The 25,104-nt window shown below is 48.1% G+C and overlaps 6 protein-coding genes across 6 annotated transcripts; 4 read left to right on the top strand and 2 right to left on the bottom strand.

Moving 5' to 3' along the window:
- Window positions 1-826: 826 nt before the first annotated feature.
- On the top strand, window positions 827-2,845 carry BHQ10_000420 (uncharacterized protein; the record flags this gene model as incomplete). The annotated part of the gene is made up of 1 exon (XM_040876540.1): window positions 827-2,845. One exon carries the CDS (start codon window positions 827-829, stop codon window positions 2,843-2,845), a length of 2,019 nt encoding a protein of 672 aa, XP_040728925.1.
- Window positions 2,846-3,790: 945 nt separating this feature from the next.
- BHQ10_000419 (uncharacterized protein) lies at window positions 3,791-6,675 on the top strand (the record flags this gene model as incomplete). The annotated part of the gene is made up of 2 exons (XM_040876528.1): window positions 3,791-5,378; window positions 5,429-6,675. 2 exons carry the CDS (start codon window positions 3,791-3,793, stop codon window positions 6,673-6,675), a joined length of 2,835 nt encoding a protein of 944 aa, XP_040728924.1.
- A 1,985-nt stretch (window positions 6,676-8,660) lies between these two features.
- On the bottom strand, window positions 8,661-10,474 carry BHQ10_000418 (uncharacterized protein; the record flags this gene model as incomplete). The annotated part of the gene is made up of 4 exons (XM_040876517.1): window positions 8,661-9,403; window positions 9,465-9,909; window positions 9,978-10,216; window positions 10,447-10,474. The coding sequence occupies 4 exons, from the start codon at window positions 10,472-10,474 to the stop codon at window positions 8,661-8,663; spliced, it is 1,455 nt and encodes a 484-aa protein (XP_040728923.1).
- Window positions 10,475-13,496: 3,022 nt separating this feature from the next.
- On the top strand, window positions 13,497-13,952 carry BHQ10_000417 (uncharacterized protein; the record flags this gene model as incomplete). The annotated part of the gene is made up of 1 exon (XM_040876506.1): window positions 13,497-13,952. The coding sequence occupies one exon, from the start codon at window positions 13,497-13,499 to the stop codon at window positions 13,950-13,952; it is 456 nt and encodes a 151-aa protein (XP_040728922.1).
- Window positions 13,953-15,221: 1,269 nt separating this feature from the next.
- On the top strand, window positions 15,222-18,764 carry BHQ10_000416 (uncharacterized protein; the record flags this gene model as incomplete). The annotated part of the gene is made up of 2 exons (XM_040876495.1): window positions 15,222-15,436; window positions 15,494-18,764. 2 exons carry the CDS (start codon window positions 15,222-15,224, stop codon window positions 18,762-18,764), a joined length of 3,486 nt encoding a protein of 1,161 aa, XP_040728921.1.
- Window positions 18,765-19,398: 634 nt separating this feature from the next.
- Window positions 19,399-24,281, bottom strand: BHQ10_000415 (uncharacterized protein; the record flags this gene model as incomplete). The annotated part of the gene is made up of 10 exons (XM_040876484.1): window positions 19,399-19,706; window positions 19,750-20,375; window positions 20,429-20,648; window positions 22,555-22,649; window positions 22,707-23,150; window positions 23,205-23,311; window positions 23,374-23,612; window positions 23,664-24,018; window positions 24,073-24,202; window positions 24,277-24,281. 10 exons carry the CDS (start codon window positions 24,279-24,281, stop codon window positions 19,399-19,401), a joined length of 2,529 nt encoding a protein of 842 aa, XP_040728920.1.
- Window positions 24,282-25,104: the final 823 nt, after the last annotated feature.

Below are 25,104 nucleotides of genomic sequence, written 5' to 3'. Positions count from 1 at the left end.
TACGTGGCGACCCACCTCGAGAAGAGGAAATTACATCAAAATGTATTGCTTTTTTTTTGTTGCAGAGATATGATAGGTTATCTGCTGTAGGATTGACCTTCTAAAGTGTAAGGCTCCCGGCATCATTGCTGGATGTGGTAGATCTTCGATGTTGGACGAACCCACAGTTGCATGCCATAGATTAATCCCCGACGATCTGCAGGCACGAGAAGAAGAGGAATAAGCAGGCCCTAAGTCCAAACTACATCTTCAAGACATTTTCAATGTCACCAACAATGATTGCCTGTGGACGAATTGGGTCTAGTCCCATCTATTAAGATTTGCAAAGTTCTACGCCATGTCGAAAAGAGTCTGTACACTGTGCAATCAATTCCGTCGAAACGCAAGCTGAATGTAGCGTCGGCCAGGGATTGCAGGCTAAAAAGTAAGAACTTAGTCCAGACGGCAATCTCCACACTGTCCAGTGTTCTGCTATCCCATCTCCACCAATCCGGCCTTGTGCACTCCCGGCAATCTTTCCCTCGACTGGAGTAAGATAGCAGAGATTGGTCTGCTCTGTGTACGTAAGTAAGACTGAGTTTTGCGTCGCCGAAAAGCAGTAGATAAATAAGCACTGCGTCTTCTCCATGCACCTGCACGGGCTGTGCTCTGTACACGAAACTAAAATCTAGCGTGGGGCTCTCCCGACTTTCAAGTGGACTGTGGATATCAAGTGACTCTCCATCGCTTGCTCGCGCTTCCGACTTCCCCAGTTTTGTCGTTCGCTTCCTCCTGGCATCGTCACTTGTGATTTGTGATAGTTCTGCGACTCTCCGCCGAGCCATCCATGCGCTTCGTTCCCAATCGTCTCCCTCGCGAAACGCAGAGCATCGTACTCAAACCCGTCGATTTGCGCTCGCGGTCGCGAAGCCGAGCGACAACCATGCCGCCGAGTCGATGGCAATTCATCGATTTATCAAAAGACAGCGCCGATAATCTTACACAAGTCAAGCGCCATGTTATGCAGGAGTATATGCGACAGAAACGGATAGAGACCCAGCAGCAAGAACGTCCGAACGACGACAAAGATAGCGACGCGAAAAACTCGATCAAAAAGACCGCCAAGCGATCGCGAGGCAAGGCGACAAAACCAACGAAGGAGTCGAACATTGGAGGGAAAGCTCAAAGGCGAACGGCTACACGTGATGCTGATAAGAAAGAGGAAGAATCAAGCCTCAGGATAGTACCTGTCCCGCACGGCAACACCCATCGATATCACTCTTCCGACTACAGCGAATTCTCCTCGTCATCTCCCTCTTCTTCCTCTTCGTCCGTTCGATATTTTGATCCAACAATTGACGGCGAAAACTATGGCCTCGACTTTGGAGCGGGATTCCAAAGCACTCCACCTCAATCGACTCGGTCAACCATGTTGTCGCCTCCTCGAACTGTCTTGAGTGCCGCAAGAACCGACCCGTTTGATACCCTACCATGGAATTCCTCAAAGGAAGACCAGCGTCTGTTTGATTTCTACGTGAACGAAATGCCAGCAGTCTCTTACGGACACCACTTTCGTACGAAACGAGCGCACAATTGGTACACTGAGATCTTCGTCCCGGAGGCCATGAAAGGTGCTTTGACCTTTGTCAATACCATTCTTGTCCACGCCGCAAATACCTGGGCCTGGGTTCGCAATGAGAACGAGACGGATAGCACTTTGCGTTATCGACAACTTGCTATTTCTATGCTTCGCGATCACATGCAAAAGTATCCTTATGACACAACTGACAATGTGATCACTGCCTGCATGAGCGCTGCCGCTCTTGAAGATTTTGATCCCCGGCCAGGACACAAAGAAATTAGTTGGATCCACATGCGTCAAGCCCAGAAGCTCATACGGCGCCGCGGAGGTCCTATCGCCTTTCAAAACACCAAGCTCGCGAGACTCATCAACTGGCAAGACTATATTTTAGCCGGGTATGTCTCCGATGCGGATGCATTCCATTTTGAAGATGAGCGCTATCATAATTATGCTATAAAGTCATCTCCGATTGCCTCATCTACGACCTCTTTTCCATCACCACCAAATTCAGTATCGCCGACTACCTTAGATCGCACTCCTTCACCTACAACCCATCATTTTACGAACACAGCCAAGGAGGAGATTGCCTTGCAATGCGAGGAATTCATAGATTTTCTCACGCGATGTGAACATCTGGCATTGAGCCAACGTATGAAACTATCGTCAAAAGATGCGCCTGTCCGATACTCTGCCTTTGGACCTGGATCAACTCTTCACCGTATTTTAGCATCTCCTGCGGAGAAGCGCAAGACTCTCACTGGAGATAGAAAGCAGTTCATCACCCGACTGGCGGCCCTCATGATGCTGAATGCCGCACTCTGGGATTATCGATACTCAGTTCCCAGAACCGAAGCTTTTATAGAGCATGCCATACTTCAACTTCGAGATAGCGAGGTCAACGTTGATGCGTCGATAGAGGCTCTTTTGCAAATACTATTAGCATGCAAGGACTTTGCCTTCAATGATTCCGTGCCGTTTGCCATGCACTCGCTATCGCTGCCACCAGCTTCTCGACCAATTGGCGATTTCTCGCAATATTCCGAAACGGCGACATCTCCCTTTGACAGGCCGTGGTTTGTCGGCCGTATGCTTAAAGTTGCGAAGCGTTTAGGACTCCAGTCATGGCTGCGACTAAACAACTTTTTGTTTGAATGCCTGACTTTTCGGGCCCAGGAACACACCATGCGCTCGTGGGAGAACGACTTACGACGCGAAATACTACAAGCCCCATTGACAAGCTACGTTATGCCTGCATTACAGGAGGCTGTTTTCCTGGGGACATAAAACCTCAGCGCCCAGTCTTCTTGACTACTTGTATTCATGTAAATTTTAATGACTTGACACGTGGGATTATTGTTTTGAGGCGTTTGTTGCATCGATACCAGGAGGGCGCACGAGGTCAAACATATACGCGACCATCTACATCTACATATTCTGAAATCTAGGATCATTTGAGACCACTGTACAATGAGGCTGATGGTAAGAATAATATTTTAATAATGACTATATCATATGTAGGACTAAACATGAATGAACATGTATGATGCTTTCGAGCACTTGGACTAGCCTTCCCAGTAAGGTAAAATTGAGTCGGCGACGCGTTGATCGGAAACTTTGGTCGCGCGACCTGACCATATCGGGCCGGACTTTTATTTTTCCGTGCTTGTCTGCTGAAAGTTGAAGCTTGATCGCCGGTCCCTTCCTTCGGCATAGCCATACATTTATTTCTTGGACATCGCTAATATAACCACAAAAAAACGTATCGCCTAGAACGAGAAACGTTTTTACGATTTTTCTCTACTGTTGACTTCTTTTTCGCAGCCAACTCATCGCCTTCACCGTGTTCTGCGTGTCGCTACGACTCCGCCTCGGAATCCCTGATTTCTCCGCTACTCTCTTGTTTCTGTACCATTCTTCGCCATACGAGAACGCAATGAAATAAATCCGGGGGGGCACAATTACTCTCTCGAGCAAGGAATATCTGAATCCACCTAAGAACTCACAGGCGGTCCTCAAAGACTTCATTGAGCCCGCGTCTATTGGTTCTACCGCCGACGTTGCGCAGAGAGTTTGCGCGACTTTTCAGTTTTGCGGCCCGCGGAACTAACCTGTCAAGCAAGGCAACTCTTCCGTATCGATATCTCATGTACTTCTAGATGCTTATCATGAGTTTTCACGGTCAATAATCCTGATGCTGGGCACCATACCAAAGGTTGCGCATTGTGTACAATGGGGGTGAACCCCTACGAAGCAGACCCTAAGCGGGTGCCGAAGAAGGATCCGTACCTGGGTCGAAGTCCTCATTACGGACGCTATGCTCCTCAGGCTGACGATTTTGAACCTGAATTCAAGGACTGGCACAGTTCCGAAAGCGAAACACAGCGGGAGTATTGGGCGGAGATCGTGCGGCAACACTGTACACCCAAAAACTCGCTCAACGTTGTCGGGTCTCGCGCTGCGTTCGCAATTGGTAAGGTCTTGATACACGTGGATGGCGATCGCGCTGAAGGCACTGCCGCCGAGCGATACTCGTGCCTCAATGCGAATGAATTGATCGCCTCTAGGAAAGCTGAAGAACACTTGAAAGACTTGAATGTTGCCGTCCCAACCATATTCTTCTGCGGAACAATCGACCAAAAGAATATAGTGGTCGAAACTCGTATACCTGGAGTATCACTGGAAGTCGCATGGAATTATCTAACGACGAGTGAAAAAAACGGTTTCAAGACACAATGTCGGCGCATTCTGCAACGTCTTACGGCTATCGATGATCACTTCGTAACCCCGTCGTACGCATTCGAAGGTCTGAATGGCGTTCCACAACCGGATATAGCCGACGTCGAGCAAGATATCCTGTTTGCGTCGCGGGACGAGGATGAGGTTTTATGTCTTACGCATAACGACATGGTGCGATCAAACATTATAGTCGACAACGGTCAGGTGGTCGCAATAACTGGTTGGCGACAAAGCGGCTACTTTGGGCACGAACGAGCAAAGAAGATCCATCGTCTACTCCGTATACCTGAACGTTCACACATCTTTTCGTCGGGCGAGAGATCTACACAGGATCAAGCGTGGGCTGATTTATATGACTTCCTGGATGCTAGCGGAGAACCTATACAGGACAGGAATGGACACGATAGCGAGCCTAGAGTTAAAACCGAAATAGCAGCCGCAAGTATAGAGAAAGTCCCTGCGGCGCAGTCTGGGGCTCGCACTCCGCAATATGATGGTGCCGATGAACACCCAACACCAAAGAAGATTCATGATCTAAAACGCGGATCAACATCAAGAGCATCATCTATCGACAGATCCTCGCCATCGGCTCCATTGATCCCATCAAAACTCGGGCCAAACGCGCGAAAGTCCTCATCCGTATCTACGAAGAAAGCGTCTATAGCGACCAAGATTCCGTCGAAGAAACGAAAGATTGATGCCCTGGATACAGAAAGTGTTGGTGACCGGCGGTCCAATAGTCCTGCGTCTTCGGTCAAAGGGCCAACCGCTAAGAAGCGACCAACATCCTCGGTAAACGGATCACCAGCCCCAGAAAGTAAGAAGAGCAAGCCTACAAAGAAGAAGCCTTCATCGAAACAGAGTGCCGCGACCACTACCTCTACGAATGGACAACAGCTAGAAGAGGAGGATGATGAGGCCGGTAGCGACGTTGAGAACCCCGACGAAGTGTTCTGTATCTGCCGCAGACCTGATAATCATACGTGGATGATTGGCTGTGACGGCGGGKGCGATGACTGGTTTCATGGGAAGTGTGTCAATATCAAACAGGAAGATGAGGAACTGATTGAGCGATATATTTGTGAGTGTACAATTTTCTAGTGAAAGAATTTTTGACTGATTCAAGAACAGGTCCCAATTGCAATGAGGCCGGAAAAGGCCAAACCACGTGGAAACCAATCTGTCGCTTGAAAGGTTGCAGGAAACCAGCACGAATAACCAAACCGAGAATCAGCAAGTATTGTTCAGATGAGCACGGCCGAGAATTTATGCGCCAGATGACAGGGCAGCTCAGATCGACGCATTCCGGTCCTGCTTCTACACTTACCCCGTCGGCGCTAGATCGTGTTCGGGAGATCAATCGAAATCGCGATAGCCGCAGTGTCGATGGCGACGGCGACTCCGTCATGGATACCAATGACGAAGATGACGAGCACGATCAGCGTGGTCGACCTGTGCTGGAAGAGCTTGGCAGTAGAGGGGGTATTTTGACGGTCAGTGATCTCAAGGCTGTGATCATGGGGGTATCATCTTCCGTCGAGTTCCGACGACTGGGTAATACATTGATCACGCCTCCACCCTCGTCTTCGCCACCAGCGAGACAGATAGAGACGACAGCGAAGGTGGAAGATGAGGACGACGATGAAGATGGGGCCAAGTCAAAAAGAAAGAAAGACGGTAAAGGAAATACAGCAGTCCAAGATGAGGATGATCTCGAGCAAGAAGAATTGTTCAAGTCAGATAAATTGGGCTTAGACATCAATCCACCGGGCGTCAATTACTCCGCCGCAGAGGAAGCTAAATTACAAGAATTACGCGCGCGACGCGAGCAATACCGACATCAACGACGGATGATAGCACGGCGCAATGGATTCCTAGGCCTAGTGAGAGCAAAAGCAAAAGCGGTACTCGATCGTCTCAAAGCCAAAGAGCCAAAAGGCGGGTGGAAAGATATCTGCGGCTGGGACGCGCGTATGTCTTGGAATGAGGAAGAACTCGATGATTGGCGCCAGAATACGGAAACGGGCCGAAAGGCCTTTGAAGAGGGTAAACTCGAAGCCGAGCCGATTGACAACCTTGCAAGCAATGGTGTCGCTATCAGTGACGATGAGGATGACGACGACGACGATGATAACGGCAAGAACAAAAAGAAAAACAAACATAATCGTAATAATAATACCACCAAGGACGCCGAATTCGCCGAGTTCTCTCGAGGTGTATGCATGAAGAAACGGTGCGATCGACATAAACAATGGGTCAAAATTGTGCAGCAAGACATTGCATTCGAAGAGGCTATGCTAAAGAATGAATTCGAGGCATGCGAGAAGGAAGCCAATGCGATTGCTGAGGGAGCTGTTTTGAGGACACACGCTGGTTGAGTTTTCATTTCCTGTACGATTTGTCGTTTGAAGGGCATTTGGGAATGGAATCGGATCTCTCAATGACAGATAGAAATACATGGATTCATATACGCTTTGATTCTTGGGATATAGCATCACTTCGTGACTACCTAGATATTATGTGATCAGGTGTTGACCGATCAAAGGTAGGAAATGCATGCTATGCAATACACTTTATTAGACATACGTTAAATCATCGCCACCCAAGGCCAACACATGCATATCATTTCCAAACACACCACTTCCCTAATCCATCCCCGGTTCGATCCTTGATAACCTCAACGAGACTTTGCCCCCTTCTCACCTGCAGCAGCAGATGGATATCAATGCCTTGATCCAGCGTCCTTGATAGTAGAGTATTCAGAAGCAGCCGTACCTGTCGTTCATGCTGTTGCGTATATTCTCGCGCAAAAGCCGAATGTAAACCACCTGCTGTCCCCATCGTCGTCGTTCGACCACTTACATCGTCGGCCGAGGTCTGAGTTGCAGATATTTGCTGCGATTGACTTTGCTGTTGCAAAGACCCTAACGCAGTCGTATTGACAAGCAGAATAGATAGGAAAGAAGTATGCATCCGCGACAAATGGGTCAACGTCCTCAAGACAGGAGTCAAAATAGCACTTCCTCGCATCGCATTAGAGTTGTGTATGACATCTTCAGCCATTGTGTCGAGGCCTTCGATTATGAGGAGCGTTGTTGGTGGCTGGCGGCTTTCTTCATCATCTCTTTCTTCTTCTGAGTCTTCGACTGATCCGCAACGATGCTGCTCGCGGATGTTCGATATCGCATCAGAAACCTGGCTTATAGCCTGCGTGGCAGATGAAAAGTCGTGGACAGGTAACAGTTCTACTTGATCTAGAAGAACCAAGACTTCTTTTTCTGACATCATCTTGTTGATGTTTTCGAGATTTTGCCATTCCAGAAGACCTTTAAATAATGTTTCTGGCGCAAACATCGTTGATTGTATAGGATGGATAATGAACACTCTGGTCTTCTTCTCGCTTTGCTGCCCTTGTTCCGACTCTTCATTTTGTATTGGCAGGCTCGCCATAAATGATGTCAAAAGCCTCCTCGATACCTATACAAATTCGGTCAGCAAAACCATTCAATTCCGTTCTGGAGAGTGAGGCAAAAACTACATCACCAAGCGAATCTCTGCTTTGTAAATTCACATCTCCCCATTCTTTCAGATATGATAGCCCAATTGTTATCCCACATCGAAGTAAACTCCGTCTATCATTTCTGTATTTTGATAAGTTGGAAAACTCATTGATATCGGCTTCCAGATTCCATGTCGATGTATGGCTCGATATCTTATATTCCGAGGGTTCCTGTGGAGAAGGGAGTAACGCAGATGCTAGAACCGAGAAAGCGGGATGACTGCTATAAACGTGTCGTTGGTCTGTGGCCATCCTTTCCTGGGTTTTGTTAAAATGCGTTTTGGCTGTGAAAGTTGGCAGATTTGAGATTTAAGTGGTTGAAAAGTTGAGTCTGCGGAGGTAATTAGGAATGATCTCAGTCAGTCGGTAGTGCACAGCTACAAGATTGGACCACGACACAGAAATTCCTCAATGCTAATGTTTTATCAATTGTTCACTTCTAGTCCCAGGTGCCGGTATCTATCACGAACAATATGTTGCTATACAAACATGTCAACTCCATTAACTGTAACTGCCTAAACTATATCGATAGAACGAATAATGGCTCSCTAAATATCTAATGACGCGAGAAAATACAAACACGCAGATAACATATCCTGATTATGCGCCTGTGTAAAGAAATAGATCAACCAAGAGACATTGCAAAATCTGCGCCAAAACAACGATCCCGTCAAAGTATCTCCATGAAATGCTTCCAATTTGAATGAAGTAGTCGATAATGAAAACCGGGCAGTGGTCAATGCAAGTGTTTCCGCCCCAACATGTCAAAAACCTAAAAGCAAAGACAATGACAATGACAATACTTTATTCAGAAGGGACTCGTCTTTCCGGTCGTGGTCGTCTCAAACTCTTCATCCTATTCATGAAACCACCGCCGTTCTGTCTGTTCTCTTCTGCACCGATCGATCCGTTCGTGGTTTTTCTCTCCAGGCCAGCTGCCCTTCTCGGGCTGCTAGATGCTCGATTCCGTCCACCAATTCTGGCTTCGTCGATTTTGCCTGTCTTTGCATCGTAAGCCTCATCATAGTCTTGGAAGAATGGATTTCTCTCTTGGGTTCGGCTGGAGCCACTAGTAGGGCCGGCGCTAGCTGGGCTTCTCTGGGTGCTATCTGGAGATGTGACCCTGACGGTGCCCGTTCGATTGATACCCTTGAATTTCTGTGCCAAGCTCTTGGTGCGCTGAAGACCGCCGGCCGGTGGTTGTTGATCGCTTTCGCTTTGGCGCCGTTGAATCGCTGCACGACTAGCAGGCGTGCCCTCTAAGAAAGTACTTGTACCAAGACCCATGCTCTCAGTACCATGAATAACTTCGGCACGAGCTGAATCAAAGGCTTCCTCTTTCTTAACGCCAGTAGCAGAATAATCCAAATATCCTTCGGCGGTGTGGCCATGAATGAGTTCCAGATTCAGGCGTGAATTATTCGGACCAGCGCCACCAAGAGCCATGTTCTTCGAATCTTTAGGGAACGCTTGCATCGGTGCTTGTTTAGAGCCCTTGCGGTTGCGATTAGGATTGCATGCGTCAAAAGGACCATCGTGGTGAAACACTATATAGCTAAGCGTTAGCTTCTAATGGATGAAACGGCAAAGCTTTTTGAAGAGACTTACATCCTGTGCCAAAGATTGAGGTGACATCCAGCTTGTCAATTACATCCAGTCGATAACCGGGTGCGCGCTTAGAGCGAGGCTTTCCGTCACGTTCGCGCTCACGTTCACGGTGTCGTCTCTCGCGTCGACGTCTTTCATCCTCTGGATCCATGGCCTTCGGTCTTTCCATGATTGAAGATTCAGAGTTTCGACGAGGGCGAGTACGTCCTTCACGAGGTCGTGAGGGACGAGAAGATTCTTTCTTCGGGGGGTCGGCAAAGATATCGAATGGATCTTCTTCGCGCTTCTTGTTCGACTGATCTCGATTTCTCTCGCGATCTCGAGTCTCTTGTCGCGGCCGAGAGGTAGGCGGCCGAGCAGCGGCGGGTCGGGATGAAGATGGCTTATCTGGCGGAGGGGGTGCAGGTCGACGCTCCTTTGAGCTAGGTTTAAGCGAGAGGTTTTCCTATTGAAATCGACAATCAGCTACCTTCGCTCTCAAAATGGATTTATGTTTCCAAGGTCGAAACTCACAAATAGCTCAGCAGTATTGCCCGTGAAAGTTTGCTTCTCACTCGAAGGTGACAGAATAGCCCCAGCTGGGGCAGATTGAGGCGACATCATATCAGTATTATCCAGGAAAGGATTTGTCGAGCGAGGTCGTTCAGGTCGCGGGCTTGGCGATATGGGAGAGGTGCTGGAAGGAGAAACGGCACGGTTGCGAAAAGGGTTGTTGGAGCCCAGATTAATACTGAGCTGCGCGGGCTTGTGCTCTGTAAAAGATTTAAGACGACTCGTTAGCTAAATGATGTGCCAAAAACTATTCGTCGCTCGTTTGACTGTGGTGGATATGAAGATAGGAAGGTGGTTGATTGATTGATTGCATGAAGCCTGGTGAGACAGGTCTATCGGCCGGCATTGCAATCAATAGGTCAAACGGCGATTCGCCCAGGACCCAGCTACCAAGCAAGCAGATGGTAAAAAACAAGATTTCACGACTTACCAGGCACGGAGAGCGGAGCGAGCGACATGGTGGGTGCGCTTTGTTTGAGACTTGCACAATAGCGTCAACCTGTTTGTATCACTTATAGACGGTAGATGCCAGGCTGGAAATTGCAGTCCGATTGTACGATTGGACTACAAGATGCGAAAACAAAAATGATATGCGGATGGCGAAAAGTCGTCGCAAGCCAATTTGGAATGGTAAGGGGCGCGACGACGGACGTTTTGGTGCAGAGGTGCAGGCGGCAAAACAGCGTAAATGAAACAGATATTATTTGGGCTTGAGGAAGTGGACACTTCTGAAATGTGCCAGGAACGATTGCCGCTCCTGACGTGCTCAGGAGGTTTCAGAATTGTCGAGTGGAAAGACTAGTTATCGCTGTAGCTGGTGGGCCAAGCTGGTGTATGGACGATAAACAGCGAGAGATAGTCTGACCGCAGAAAGTTCTTTGTGGGAGACACTCCAGTTGTTATACAGAAAGCGATTGGTTTGATTAATGTGGTAGCAGAGGCAGGATTAAAGGCGGACGAGGCACAGATATCCTTCTGACATTCGCCGGCCCCTGTTGGCTGGCGGTCTTTTGAGCGGAGAGACAAAGTGGATTCGTAATCAGACGATCGCCGGAGGGTTGCTAGTACGGCATGTAGCAGTTGCCACGATGATACGCTGCTGGTTGGGGAATAAAAGTAGGTGGCACACGAGTTGATCGTATGTATGAATGCACGCTGGATGGCAGAAAATAAAAGTGTAGACCAGCGAGGCACGAGAGGGGGTCTTTTTAGCGGTCTCGAAGATGAGTAAGCCACAGTAGAGACTTTGGCAGTCGGCCCCTGACTCAGGCTAGGAAATAGGCTATGAACTCAAACAGAGTGTCGCTGGACGAGGTGAAGGGATTATTTGCCCAAGAATAGAGGGAGAGGGAATAAGGAGTCGATTATTCTACGAAAGGTACGGAAGGCACGACAGGTACAAAAGGGCAGCTTCGGTTCGCGGTGGGGAAGGAGAGACCCGAGAGACAGTCCCGTGTCCCTCTTTCCTCTTCGACACTCTCCTCTTCTGCTCTCTGTCTGACTCTGAACACCTCAGCCACAGCGCAGACTATCCTCAATTAGCCATACATACTATCTAGTAGTATGGTGGACATCACGAGCCAATTCAAACTAAACTGTCCGGCATCTTGGCATCTTCGAACCTTGGGCACATTTTAGTTGAACCAACCTAGCAAGGTGACGTTTAGCCAGAGACATGGCGTTCGCATCCGAATCGCAGCCAATCTCGCCTTGATTAAGTCTTCATATCAATGGTTGTTCGCATTGCACGCCGATTTCGCCGAGGCTGCGCTCTGCTAAATTCCACCAGTTTCTGAGTTCCCCTCAGGCACGGCCCCAGGCGAAAATGCGGGTCGAATGGACTCGCTTTATCTGTTCCAGGCTAGTGCAAAGCCCCTTAAAGTCTACAGCCAGTGAACCACAGAGAGAAGAGGGGCTACGTGGCGCCGTGGGGAAACCGTCAGCGAGACCGGTACTTTTTTGTTCTGCATGTCGACAGCCTCTTTGTGAGCTAGATGGGATTGTTGCTACTGAGCGTATCTAAAAGAAGTGAGCCCCAACTGACAAAATACTTGTGGTACAATAATCTCACATACAGTGTATTTCCATCATCTCCGGACCGTTGAAGCCCACTCCCTGGCTTGTCTTATATCCGCCAATAATCCGGTCTAAGACTCAAGGTTGGCAAAGACCCTTTGCAGATGCATAGAGCGATTCTACAACAGTGACGACATCTCTCCGGATATGCTTGCTTTTTCTGATGACAGACTGGTCTAGGTTGAGATTCACCGATCTATTTCGATACGCCGAAACTTGCCTAGCAATCACATTCCTGTCATATGTTACCTGGCACGCCACGGCCGTCCTCGTGGCAGAACAAGATCTGAGTCTCCCGATGACCCCATTCCTTCTTTCACGCGAATCATCTGGTAAAGACTCGGAAGTCCAGACGGGTTAACGTTTTCTTCCTTGGGTGTTACGCAATCAGATATGTGAACATGCTCTGTAGTATGTCGACCCGCCTAAGCCTGCAAGATGTACAGGGTTGACAAACTCGTGATACTCGTTTGCATGGTGATAATGTTTCCTTACTGCACAGTGACCACTTATCTACGTACCTCAGACAAGACCAGGTGGCTGGAGTGAGGAATGTTCGTGACGTCAAATTCTAGGAGCCCCGTAGGATTGTCTCTGTGCTGCTTGACTGAGACACTCAGGATGTTGAGCGTGTCTGTGAGTTGATCGTAGAACATAGTTCACACTACGCATGATTCTTGTTTTTGGAACGATGAGCGCTACTTCTGCTTTCACGCTTTTGTTGAGAGTCGACTGCATAACTACTCAACAACCTGGAACCTGAATGGGCTGGTTTCGCACGCAGAAACAGCCCCTTGCAGACTTGTGAGACTTTTTCAAACTGCCAAGTAATATACTGGGCAATACATATTTCGTGTCGGGKTCGCAACGTGGTAGTTGCGAATTGGATGGCTACGAAGCTATCCAAGTCAAACGAACTCGAAATAGAGAATGGTTGGGTATGAGAATTTATTGTCAGCTTCGATGTTGTTTTGCGATAGGCTTCATAATAGAATAGAACGCCGACCAATGTGAGGATCTAATTAATCCCAACTGAATGTTTGTCTATCTCTGAGACTTAGTGCTTCCAAGCCGCAAGTATACTCATAGTATTGTTGTTTATCGTTGAATGTGAAGTAAAATCGACGCGCACGGAGCGCGAAATCAATGTTCCGAGCTCAGACTGCACAAGCCGGAGCTTATTGCCCTTTAACTTCAACATTAAAATGATACTTGATGAAGCTCAAATACAAACTCTCAGTTCACATATCATTGAACCGAGAGATAACGCTAAACTTTCTTATAGATCCTAACTTGACACAACTACAGTAAGGTTAGCCTCACCATCAGCTATTGCGGACCAAGCTCCCCAACATTGTTTTTACCGTGAACCAAGCTCTCATCCATGAAGCGATCTGAATCAGCATGGAAAACCAACCACCTCCACCGTCGCTTACGAATCCCCGCTTCACTTTAGAATTGGAATTCGTCTTATCGCTTGCGAACCCGTACTACCTCTCTCACCTTGCAATCAGCTTCCCGAATCTCCTCGGTACGTCGACGGTGGACGAGAAAGGCGATGATGATGCCAATGACGAAACCACGTCGTCCGCCTCGGGGAAAGAGGCACGCGCTTTCCAAGCATATCTTGCCTACCTTTACTCTTACTGGAAGACACCCGAGTACGCTCAGTTCTTAACCCATCCTGGTGCGACGCTGCGAGCGCTTCGACTGTTGCAGGAAGATTCGTTTCGGCGAGATATTATCCGGCCACAGGTAATCGAGAGCTTGCTGGCTGGAGGCGATGAGGGGCAGGCTGCTGCCACCGGCGCGGAGAATGAGGATACGGCCGAACATAACAACGGGGTACAAGCATCGTGATCAATACACCTGGGGTAACTGAGGGGCCTTTCCTTCATAACCCGCGGATGACAGAAACGACACTCCGCCAAGAACAATATCTATGCTAAGACTAGAGAGGCTCTTATATGCGCCTGCAGTTGTACTTTAGAGGAGGCGGTCAGGATCACCACCAATTACTCCCATCTTCCCTCGAATCGATCGCAAGTACAAACATCCTACAGTGACCAACCAGATCAGAAGCCTCCCTCAGTTGCGCTATGGACAGAAACATCCTCGGACGATTTGGTGCTCGACTTCTTCCCCAACAACTGATCTGGGATGTGTTTAGCGCAATCAGTGCTGATTACTGGCGGCACGTGTAACCGAGGGAGTCTGCACTAGGCCTTCCCACCAAACCCCCCCCACCAACAACTTCGAAGTAATATACGTACTCTGATTCAGCTGTCTCTGTATAACAACTTGTCTCATGAACAGGCGGAATGTACGATTTACAAGGGAGAATTGAAACTATGATACATCGCCGAGGAAAGAGGGGAACTTTGACGGTCACAATCATGGGAAAGGCAGTTGGCCTGTAATTGGACTCTCAACTATGTCGCTGACTCGTTCATGCACAATGATGTGATGAGAAAGAACACATATTAGCAAGAGAAAGTTCCAAAACAGGGCTATCGATATCGTTTATTTCCACATTCCTGTTCGTAGATGAGATCTGGGTATAATGAATCGTGATGTTGTAGATACACAATTTATCAAAAGTCTTGCTGTGCTTGAACAGAGCGTATACATAGAAGAGAGTAAACATAGAGCGTGGATCGGAGCTGCGGCCAATCACACCCGGCACGAGTCAATGCACGCCGTCATTCCCGCCCAAGCGCTTTCGACTTCGTGCAAACCAGGCAAGGCACTCAGCTCCTTCTAATCTACAACTTCATCCATCCAGTTTGGTCCTCTCCATCATGAATATCTTCTTGCGCCACTCTGTACTGTTATACTGAAACTCCAGCTTCTTGCTGGCGCATCCGGCTGTCAAAGTCAGCTGAACGCCGAAAAGGGAAAATCTTGGGCATTGCTCCTTACCTTCCTTTTCCCACCTGTTCCGATACCTGGAGACCATTACGACCCTCAGGCGAACTTGACGCTCTCTGATATTCATAAGATATCAACACCTCATTCTTCTTCCCAATCTTTATAAAGGATATTCTTCATACCGACGCATCCATACACCCTCCGGAGTCAATTTGGCGACGTCGCTATAGCCTTGCGTTCGGTAACTATCACATCATCATGGAAACTGTGCGTCAAAAATGTCGCCCAAAGCACCAAGTGCTTATCCTCAAGTGCTTTCCTCGCTATCAAAAAGGCGTCCTCGAGGTCAAACCGAATGGAAGCGAACTCTCATACCTACTATACTACGCTAGTACGCGTCGAAGCAAATTGCAAAAGGTGGGCGCTTTTCTGGAGAAGAAAGCTGCGCGGGACGTGTCCAGAGGACGGATTGGGTAAGATCATTCACGCCCGGTTTGTGTGAACCTGAACTGACTGTTTGACAATTATAGAAATGTCCAAGTGACTCTCCAAATCCTTTCGGCGCTCATCGAGAAGCTACCCCGCGAACTACCTCTTTACGGACACTCGGTTCTGAATGTTCTCGACACCGTCCTTCAATCTCATGACATTGCAATGGTAGAAGAGACTCTACAAACCTTTGAGACTTTCTGCAGCCACCAGGATCTCGCAGTCTTGGCTGCCGAACAACGGTATGCGACGCAATATGAAAGCATAGTCCAAAGCTACGCCGCATTTGCCTCGTCCAAATCGAGTATTTCGTCCAAGGTCGCGGCGACTAGTCTCCCAATAAGAATGCGCTGGAAGAACATAGGATTGAAGGCTATCAAGAGCATGGTCAGCTCTGAAGGTCTCAGCGCCGATGGAGGAAAACAGCTTGCTTGTATCGTGCCAGTCATTCTGGAAAATGTATATGATGGCGGTGAAGAACTTCTGGATTCATTGCATCGAACAGCACAAAACAACGATAAGGCCACACCCGAGCAGGCTAGACGTCGTCGCGCGAGTACAGTGACCGTTCAAAATGTGGATACTGCCGATGGAAACGTCGCAGAAGCTTCAGGCACTACTGCTGATGCTGATAAAGTAGCCGAAATGGAAGTCCGATTACTCGCGATCAAATGTCTCGAACGCATATTTGTTGTTAGCAGCAATCGTCCACAGATACGAACAGCGGCAGGCCTTGTGCTACACTTCATTGTGAGTAGAGATGGAAACAACAAATTTGAGACGGCGCCGCATGATCTTGGCAGCTGGGCAGGCTCCTTGATGGACGTTATCACCAAATGGTGTCCAGTACAGGATCGCTTTATCATCCTTTTCACTGCTGTTGAGATATTACGAGGAATCTCGGCCGACGGACAACCCATAAGCCAACAGATCGTCATGGCTTCATTGATTGACTCCCTATTGAAATCACCAGTAAACATGATTGGGCTGAGTGTGATTGATGTGCTAGTTGGATTCGTTCAGCACATACTCCGTCTATATCAAGCTCCGTTGCAGTCAAGTCAGCCTACTCAGATTGATACGACGGCATCGATGGATCCAAACACAAATGACGCAGTTCAGCAGGAGTCTATGCTTACCGCTGAACATGTGAAGCTAGCATCACTGTTGAAACAATGCATTGCTGATCTCGCCACGCATACCTACTACGCTGATCAAATTTCCGACATGGTCCGGACCCTCTTGAGGCGTATCCGACCTCTAGCTCCTACAGATGTCTCGACAGCTACGTTATCAAAGATAATTACAGAGCCTAATGCATCAACAAACAACATTTCGAACTTGACTGGCGAACGACAGGCCGAAAATTACTTCTACTTGGCAGCTTCGCGCGTCGTGGCACTTGAAGCCGTCAAGGATATTCTAGTTGTTGCGAATCAGGGAAAGACAATAAATGGCCCAGAGATTGAGTCGCGAAACAAAGTCGGTCTACAAGTTTGGGAAGGCACACAATGGCTTGTACGTGATTCTGATCGTCATGTTCGTAACGCGTACGCTGAAGCGTTTGCATCTTGGCTTGAACTGGAAACTACCAAGAATGACCTCAAAGTTCCAGACTCGTCTGGTAGACTTTCTCGGGCTCAGTCCAAACGTGAAAGTGACGGCTATAAACGAAATGCGTCGATGGCAGCGGTCGACAAAACACACACGCATGCCTCTTTCGTTTTCCTTCAACTTTTGCATCTATCACTCTATGAAACGGCTATCGAATATGCGGACAAACAGGAAGACATCTTGGTGATTTATGTCCTCCTCGTTCAGATGATCGATAAACTTGGTGTTAATGCTGTGCGGTTTGGACTTCCCATGGTCTTGAAGCTGCAGAGTGAAGCTCTCACCACAGCTACTTCTCAGGTCAACATTGGAAGTTTAGTGTATGGCTACTTGACAGCATTGACTGACAAGTTCGGGTTTGGCTCTTCCCAACTTGGGTCTGCGATCACCGGTGAGATATTCAAGCGACAGAAAAACGGTACATGGCTCGAGATGGTCCAGCTCCCACCGCTTTCCGTGAGTCAAATTCCATCATCGGCCAACGGATCCCTGGACAGGCCAGGACTGCAAGAGCCTTTGCGTGCTTTTAGTGCTGTAGGAGAACTCGTCAAGCAAATTGAAGAAGCCTACAATACACTTCTTGCCGCCCCTCAAAGCCCTCCTGGCTCGCCTGGCAAGCATATTACTTCTCAAACTACTGGCAATGGATATCTGGATAGTGCCCAAACTTCGCCAACCCTACCCATCGATGTCAAGGAAGATATGCTTTCTACCTGGTCGAAAGAATCCTTTATAGCAGTGTTGGAGCGGGAGAAGGCAAGGGCATCATCCGTGGCCGGGTCTAGGAACGGCACCTCTAGGCGAAGTCATGGAAGTTATTACCCCAACGGATATGGCAATAATACATCCAATGATGGGGGGTCCCCTATCAGCCTCAATCGGAACAATCAGACCGCCGCAGGAGCGGGACCAGGCAGCTCGTCTAGCTCTCAGGGCTATCAACGCCACTCTAACAGCCGGGCAGCAGATGGCGCTTCTGGAATATCAAGCAGAGACTCTACCATCCGGGTCAATGATTTGAAGAGAATGCTGACGGTGACCGGGAACTCTAATGTCCGTCGATCTAGTCCGCTACGAGGTCGTCTTGATGCAAGCAATAACAGCGTCCACACTTCAAGTAGCGAAAGTTTCGTGAGTGGAACCTTTTCTGCGTCAGACTTCGATGCAGAAAGTAGACCGCAATCCGTCCGAGAAGGGTCGGAGACACCGAAAGCCACCCCTGCAACCACCACAAGTTCACACTCACACTCCAGTACAAGCATTAATAACTACGACAATGATACTAYCCCGCCAGTCCCACCTCTCCCTTCAGGACTCGTTATCCCAGGTGGATTTCCCGATACCAGCTCCTCCAATTTGTCTCGACAGAACTCATCGCGCTCGGATGGCCGTTCTTCTGTGTCGTCGCCGAACCACATCAATTCCGGAGGCTCTATCAAGGGCAAGAGTAACGGAACCTCATTAAATCGATCACTAAGCGGCAAGCGAACTCGATCGACCACTAGTCTACACAAAGCAGCAAGTTTGAGACAGCAACAGCAAGAGGGTTCCACGGGCACAGAGAACAACGTCAGGCTCGATATTGAGAAACTCCTCGACGGTGTCCTACCGCAAAATAACAGCGCCACCTTGAGCGTCGTCGACCAGACCAATGGACACAGGAGGACAAGCGGTGGTATCGGACGACCTCCGTACTAATTAATCTTCATAAAAATCCCTTTCTGTTTTATTCCTTGGGGTCACCCGTACCTATCGCTTCACAATTGTACATAGCATCATTCTTTTATTGCTTTCACTCTTTTGACCTTTCCTTCTTGTACTTATCAAAATTCGTTATATCTATACCAAGAGTGGATTACTTTCTGAACTGCCATTTTTTTAGAAGGTAATCTATTCCGATCTACTTGGAGATTGTGGATTTATTTTAATACTTTGAAAACCTCTTTTGAGTACATCATTCCCGCGCTAATGATGCTTGAAAGTTGAATATTATAATCATGGGTTTTGGTCCCTCTCTGCTTCTGGAATAATCGGCATTGGGGGGCCTCCAGGACTGGTTTCGAGGTTCGGTTTTTGGTTTAGCGACTTCTCAGCGGTTTGTTTGTTGCGATGATCTTCGACGAGCTGGAAATACTTTCGCGGTACAAACGCCAAGTTCTTACTCCCATATCCCTGGTTCAAATTAAATCGATCGACCATAGCAGTTGCCAACTTGAGTTCAAGGGCAGCAAGCTTCGATGAATCAGCCTTGGCAGCCTTGGCATTATCGTAGGCATTTTGTGCTCTTTGCACACGCTGCTGATGCATGGCTCTCTCATTGTGGGTCGAGCTACTAGCTCTCCTCCTTTGGCGCCTTTGGTTCCGGCGCTTGTTTAACCCTAAGAGGCACGATGTGCTTTGGCTTGGGATTTTTTCGGCTTTCCTCTGCTCGCCGTGCCCTTTGCTGGGCAGCTCTTTTGTCCCGCTGCGCTTGCCGTTCTTCCTCTGTCATGGCATCTTTCCGGGCCTGGATCTCTTCCGCATGCTCCTCGCGATATCTCCGAGAGTAATCCCTGGCCTTTTGACGCTGCTCGGGTTTCTGCCGGGCAAGTTGCTTCTTTTTCCTTTCTCGCTCGGGGTTCTTTTCTCTGTAGCGCCGTGCTGTGATGGTAGTAGTTTCTGAGATACTCGAGTCTGGCGTTACGTTGTTCGGGACTCTCGCGCTTCGTTGCTTTTTTGATGGGAGGATCTAACAACGTTTTGTCATCCTCATCATCCTCCACAATCTCCTCTTGCTCTTCTTCCTCTTCTCCTTCTTCCTCTTCCTCTTCCTCTTCTTTTTCTTCTTCCTCTTCCTCTTCCTCTTCTTTTTCTTCTTCCTCTTCCTCCTCTCCCTCATCCTCCTCGTCTTCCTCCTCTTCCTCAGACGTTTGATCAAGCATTTTTTTATTCTCAGCCCAGAATTGAGCCCAGAATTGAGCCTTACTGCCGGCTTTCTTGATCTTGCTGGGTTTCTCGGCATCGGGCAAGGTGTATTTTATTGGTCGCTGTGGCTCTACCAAGCAGAGACGCCTGCAGGCCCCTCTCGATGTGAATACTTCATATGGCAGGCCATACACACATGCCTCGTCGATTCGATCATCTAATTTTGGGCAAATTGCACCGAGCAGAATTGCATAAACTGCCTCCACAACCATGCAAAGTTGGCGATGTAGAAACACGTCTTCATCGCTTATGGTGGTCGGGTTTGGCGCGCGGAAAAGCGTAACAAACTTGGTCTTTCGCTTAATTGGGCCAAACACGAGTCTGAAATGGTGTGATTTACGTTTTCTGCTACATGTTAGCGACAGAGAAACTAATGTTAAGGAAGTTGGTGAACATACTCAGCCTCTGATGGCCGGTCGTGTTGTTTTTGTCTCGCCGCAAGTCCTGCATTGACCGCTGTGGCAGAGCCCACATACACCCAGTGGTTATCCGTCTCTGGATCGATGGCCCCTTCAGCGAAAATCAATTTCGCATATACACCAAAGTCGATTGTTCCAGTCCATGGGGCTTCCATGAGCTCGTTAAATGCGGGGGGGGGTGCTCTTTGTCGAGCAACTTCTTGACTGCAGTTGGAGTGAACCTTGAAACGAGTGCCACCAGGTCTTGATCACTCCATGATTGCAGCGTATTTTTCCAGTCGCGATTCATCTTTAATGTCCTCAAGCTTTTGATTGTGAGAGCCACCCTTGCTTCGTAATTTGGGAACGACTCCATGCCGAGAGAGTATTTGCGATGGGTTTTTAAGGTCAAAAAGTTGAAGATGGAACAAATTCAGATCAGTACAAACTGTGTGCTTCAGTGGGAGATATCAGCGAGAATTGTGTGTGACAAGTTCGCCTCCCTATCAAACGGCCAAACGAAATCGTCGACGTGGGAAAATTTGTAAGAAGGGAAGAAATATTGCTTGATTGTTATACTAACTGATATCTATACTGGATGTGGGAAACACTAATTATTTATGCTTGTAGGCCACATAGCAATACTTCCAATCTAATAATATCAATTTCTTGCAACTCCAACATGAAGCAATTTAGTCAAAGAGTTGTATCGAATATAAAACCTGCCTTTGTGTATGAAGCAATTTGTACAAAGGCGGAAACGCATGGCAGACACAACACAAAGGTTATTTATGCCAACAGAAATAACATTGGGCTAGCAAACAGATGGACAATGCCGGCTTTGAATACGAATTAGATCTGAAAAACCTTTGTCGGTTTACCCCGATCCCAGAACACAAAGCAAGGATTGGGAAACGGCTAATTCAAAGCTCTTTCCTACTCTATAGCATGTGAAGGATACCTTTAACTATTTCATCCTAGTTAGTTAGTGGGGAGTGCATTAGCAGACTGTGATGAAATCCACACATTAAGTCATGACTCAATGAGACCAGTGTTGCCTATCAATGCCTTGATATTTTTGTCCGATTGATACCTGATAACTGACATCGACCAAAATACTAACTTGTAGGTACATTTACGGCCATTATGGAATTCTGGATCGACTGCTGCAGAACCGAAAATCAACTCGCTCAACTCATGAGCTCATTGAAAGTTGGGGTTCGCGCTTTGATCAGTGACACACCAAGGTAGCAATGAGAAACTACCAGTGAAAGCCGTCATAAACGAAGACAAAACAAAGATATTCAATACGATTGCCCAGCAAAGACCGATGAGACATGCTGACCTCACAACCCCAATCCAGGGCAACGAATCCATTATTTCTCATGATGGTATTGCCGAAGCGGGATACCATATTTTGATATTTTGAGTGGAAGAGAAGACTACAGTTAGTTTCTGCAAAGTAGGCATATATTATTTCATACTTGTAGTGCCACCATCAAAAGCTTGACACATGGTATTTACATTTGTATGTATGAGCCTTTGTAATAGAGATAAACTTCCTTGTGACAGCATCAATAGCTTCGCACTCCCCGACATGTCATTGACAGTGACATGCTTGCAAAAGACTCGGGGAGCTTTCTGAAAGCGCTGTACAACTGGAGAGCCTATACCTGGATCAAACGATTGCCCGTCATAGTACTAGAACACGGGTTCCAGAGTTTTTGATGCCCAGTCGATAGCTTGGCTTGTTCAGGACCGCTATCACAAGCTCGTCTACTATAATTTGATTTAGGGTTGATGTCTCGATTTTGATGTGGTGATTCTTGGCGGCCTCCAAGGCGGTGGCAGTATTCGACAGGACGGATATACTAACCTAATATGGAATATGTCAAAAAATTTCACTACAACACCGAAATATCCGTCGATTTTCCTCGTTTTAAGCTACAAATGGGTTTAAGATACGAGAAGTTGAGAAACAAAGGAAATCATAATTCTCATTGAGTCATTTTTCAGACAAGTCTAAAATATGTCCATTTTCTAGCTGAACCAGCCCTGATCATAAAGGAATAATTCGTTCACGCATGAGATTTTCACCCAAATTCGTGCACATTTTTATTTCTTACCAGTGGCCTTCTGGGCAGCCTTGGTGACCTTTCCAGTACCACCAACAGACTTGTCAACAGACTTGATGACACCGACAGCGACGGTTTGTCGCATGCTTTAGGGATGTTAGCTTAGTGTTAGGATTATAATGGGTTAGGGATTAAAGACTTACTCGCGAACGGCGAAACGACCGAGAGGAGGGTACTCGGTGAAAGCCTCGACACACATGGGCTTGGAAGGAATCATCTTGACGATGGCAGCGTCACCAGACTTGATGAACTTGGGGTGGTCCTCAACAGACTTTCCGGTACGGCGGTCAATCTTCTCGAGGAGCTCAGAGAACTTGCAAGCAATGTGGGCAGTGTGGCAATCGAGGACTGGGGCGTAACCAGCACCGACCTGACCGGGGTGGTTGAGGACGATGACCTGGGCGTTGAAGGAAGCAGCACCGGCAGGGGGGTCGTTCTTGCTGTCACCAGCGACGTTACCACGGCGAATTTCCTTGACGGAAACGTTCTTCACGTTGAAACCAACGTTGTCACCGGGCTGACCGGCAGTGAGCTGCTGGTGGTGCATCTCAACAGACTTGACTTCAGTGGTGACGTTGGCAGGAGCGCTAAGTATTAAGTTAATACATGTGATTGCCAGAAGGGTTGGTCAGGATACATACAAGGTAACGACCATACCAGGGACGATGGTACCGGTCTCAACACGACCGACGGGCACCGTTCCAATACCACCGATCTTGTAAACATCCTGGAGGGGAAGACGGAGGGGCTGTGAAGCAGTCAGTAAGCCGAACTGATAAAAAGGATTCAAAAAATCGAGGAGGTACTGACCTTGTTGGCGGGACGGGTAGGGGGCTCGATGGCGTCGATGGCCTCGAGGAGGGTCTTACCAGTGACCTTGCCACCCTTGGTCTCCTTCTCCCAGCCCTTGTACCAGGGGCAGTTGGGGGAGGGCTCAAGCATGTTGTCACCGTTGAAACCGGAGATGGGAACGAAAGGAACGTTCTTGGGGTTGTATCCGACCTTCTTGATGAAGTTGGAAGTCTCCTTGACAATTTCGTTGTAACGATCTGTAGCATATTAGCATTGTGGTCATGATAAAAGCAGACAAGAGTACTCACCCTGAGACCACTTGCAGGTGTCCATCTTGTTGAGGGCAACAATGAGCTGGCGGACACCGAGGGTGAAAGCCAAAAGAGCGTGCTCACGAGTCTGGCCATCCTTGGAGATACCAGCCTCGAACTCACCAGTACCGGAGGCAATGATGAGAATAGCGCAATCGGCCTGGGAGGTACCAGTGATCATGTTCTTGATGAAATCACGGTGACCGGGGGCGTCAATGACGGTAACCTCGTACTTAGCAGTCTGGAACTTCCAGAGAGCAATGTCGATGGTGATACCACGCTCACGCTCAGCCTTGAGCTTGTCCAAAACCCAGGCATACTTGAAGGAACCCTTTCCGAGTTCGTTGGCTTCCTGTGGTCAAGTCAGTGACTTGTTCTTGGATTGTAGTGGGATGAGTTGACAAACCTTCTCGAACTTCTCAATGGTACGAGCGTCAATACCACCGCACTTGTAGATCAAGTGACCGGTGGTGGTGGACTTGCCGGAGTCGACGTGTCCGATGACGACGATGTTGATGTGAGTGCGCTCGTCCTTACTGTAAGAGAGAGCAGAACAGTCAGTATGATGAAAACAGTGGTGGGAGAGGACGAGGCTGATGGAAAAACGTACCCCATGGTGAAGGTTGTGTGTTTTTTTTTGAACTAATGTAGTTTCTTGGAGATGACTAGATGAGTTCTAGGAATTGCTCAGATACTACGGCCCGAATGCGTAGAGGTGCTGAGCAGAGAAGAGTCAGTAGATGAAAGAGAGATGAGAAAGAAGAGTATGGAGGATGGAAAAGAGAGAGTTGATGGGGGGGAGGTTTATACGTACTGAAGCTGACAAGGAGAGAAAAGAGAGAAGAAAAAACTGTGTGGGTGGGGGAGGGGAAAGTCTTATATGGAGGGGCAAGCGAGAGGCAACTGCGACAAACGACGCCCGCCCCACCTTCCTTTGATACTCTGATAAAAAAATTTTCGCTCTCGCTCTTTCCTTTCTTGGAGGGGCTGCTTGCTGGCTGCCTTGATTGCGCCCGCCCAATGATCCGTCGATATGCCCCGAAAAAGTTTTACTTATGGAGTATTCTGTAGTAATGCGGCCTCCAATTCGAGTAACTCCCGACCGGCCATTCCCTTCTACTCTATCTGTGAATGATGCTCGTCTCTGCTCAGTCCTCTCTACCCATATTATCTTTATTCCTGTGTAACTCAGAAAAAGCTGTATACTGAACATGCGTAGGAATACCCCTCCTTCGACCCCTCGGTAGGCCCACTATTTTGAACAACAAATTTTCACCCTGCTTCAGTACCTCTCTCTGCGGCAGCAAAATTTTAAAACCAGGTAGCGTGTCAGTGGCTTTAGCCAACATGCGACTCTAGCTACGTCCAAGCTACATGCTTGCTCAATTGCTCCTGGATCGGGTCGTGCTGCAGACAAACTGGGCAGCAACGTCAACTG

The sequence above is a fragment of the Talaromyces amestolkiae genome, assembly GCF_001896365.1.
Source record: "Talaromyces amestolkiae strain CIB chromosome Unknown scaffold1.1, whole genome shotgun sequence".
NCBI classification, from domain to species: domain Eukaryota; kingdom Fungi; phylum Ascomycota; class Eurotiomycetes; order Eurotiales; family Trichocomaceae; genus Talaromyces; species Talaromyces amestolkiae.
The sequence above is the reverse complement of the archived record's forward strand: the minus strand, read 5'-3'. Positions and strand labels throughout refer to the sequence as shown.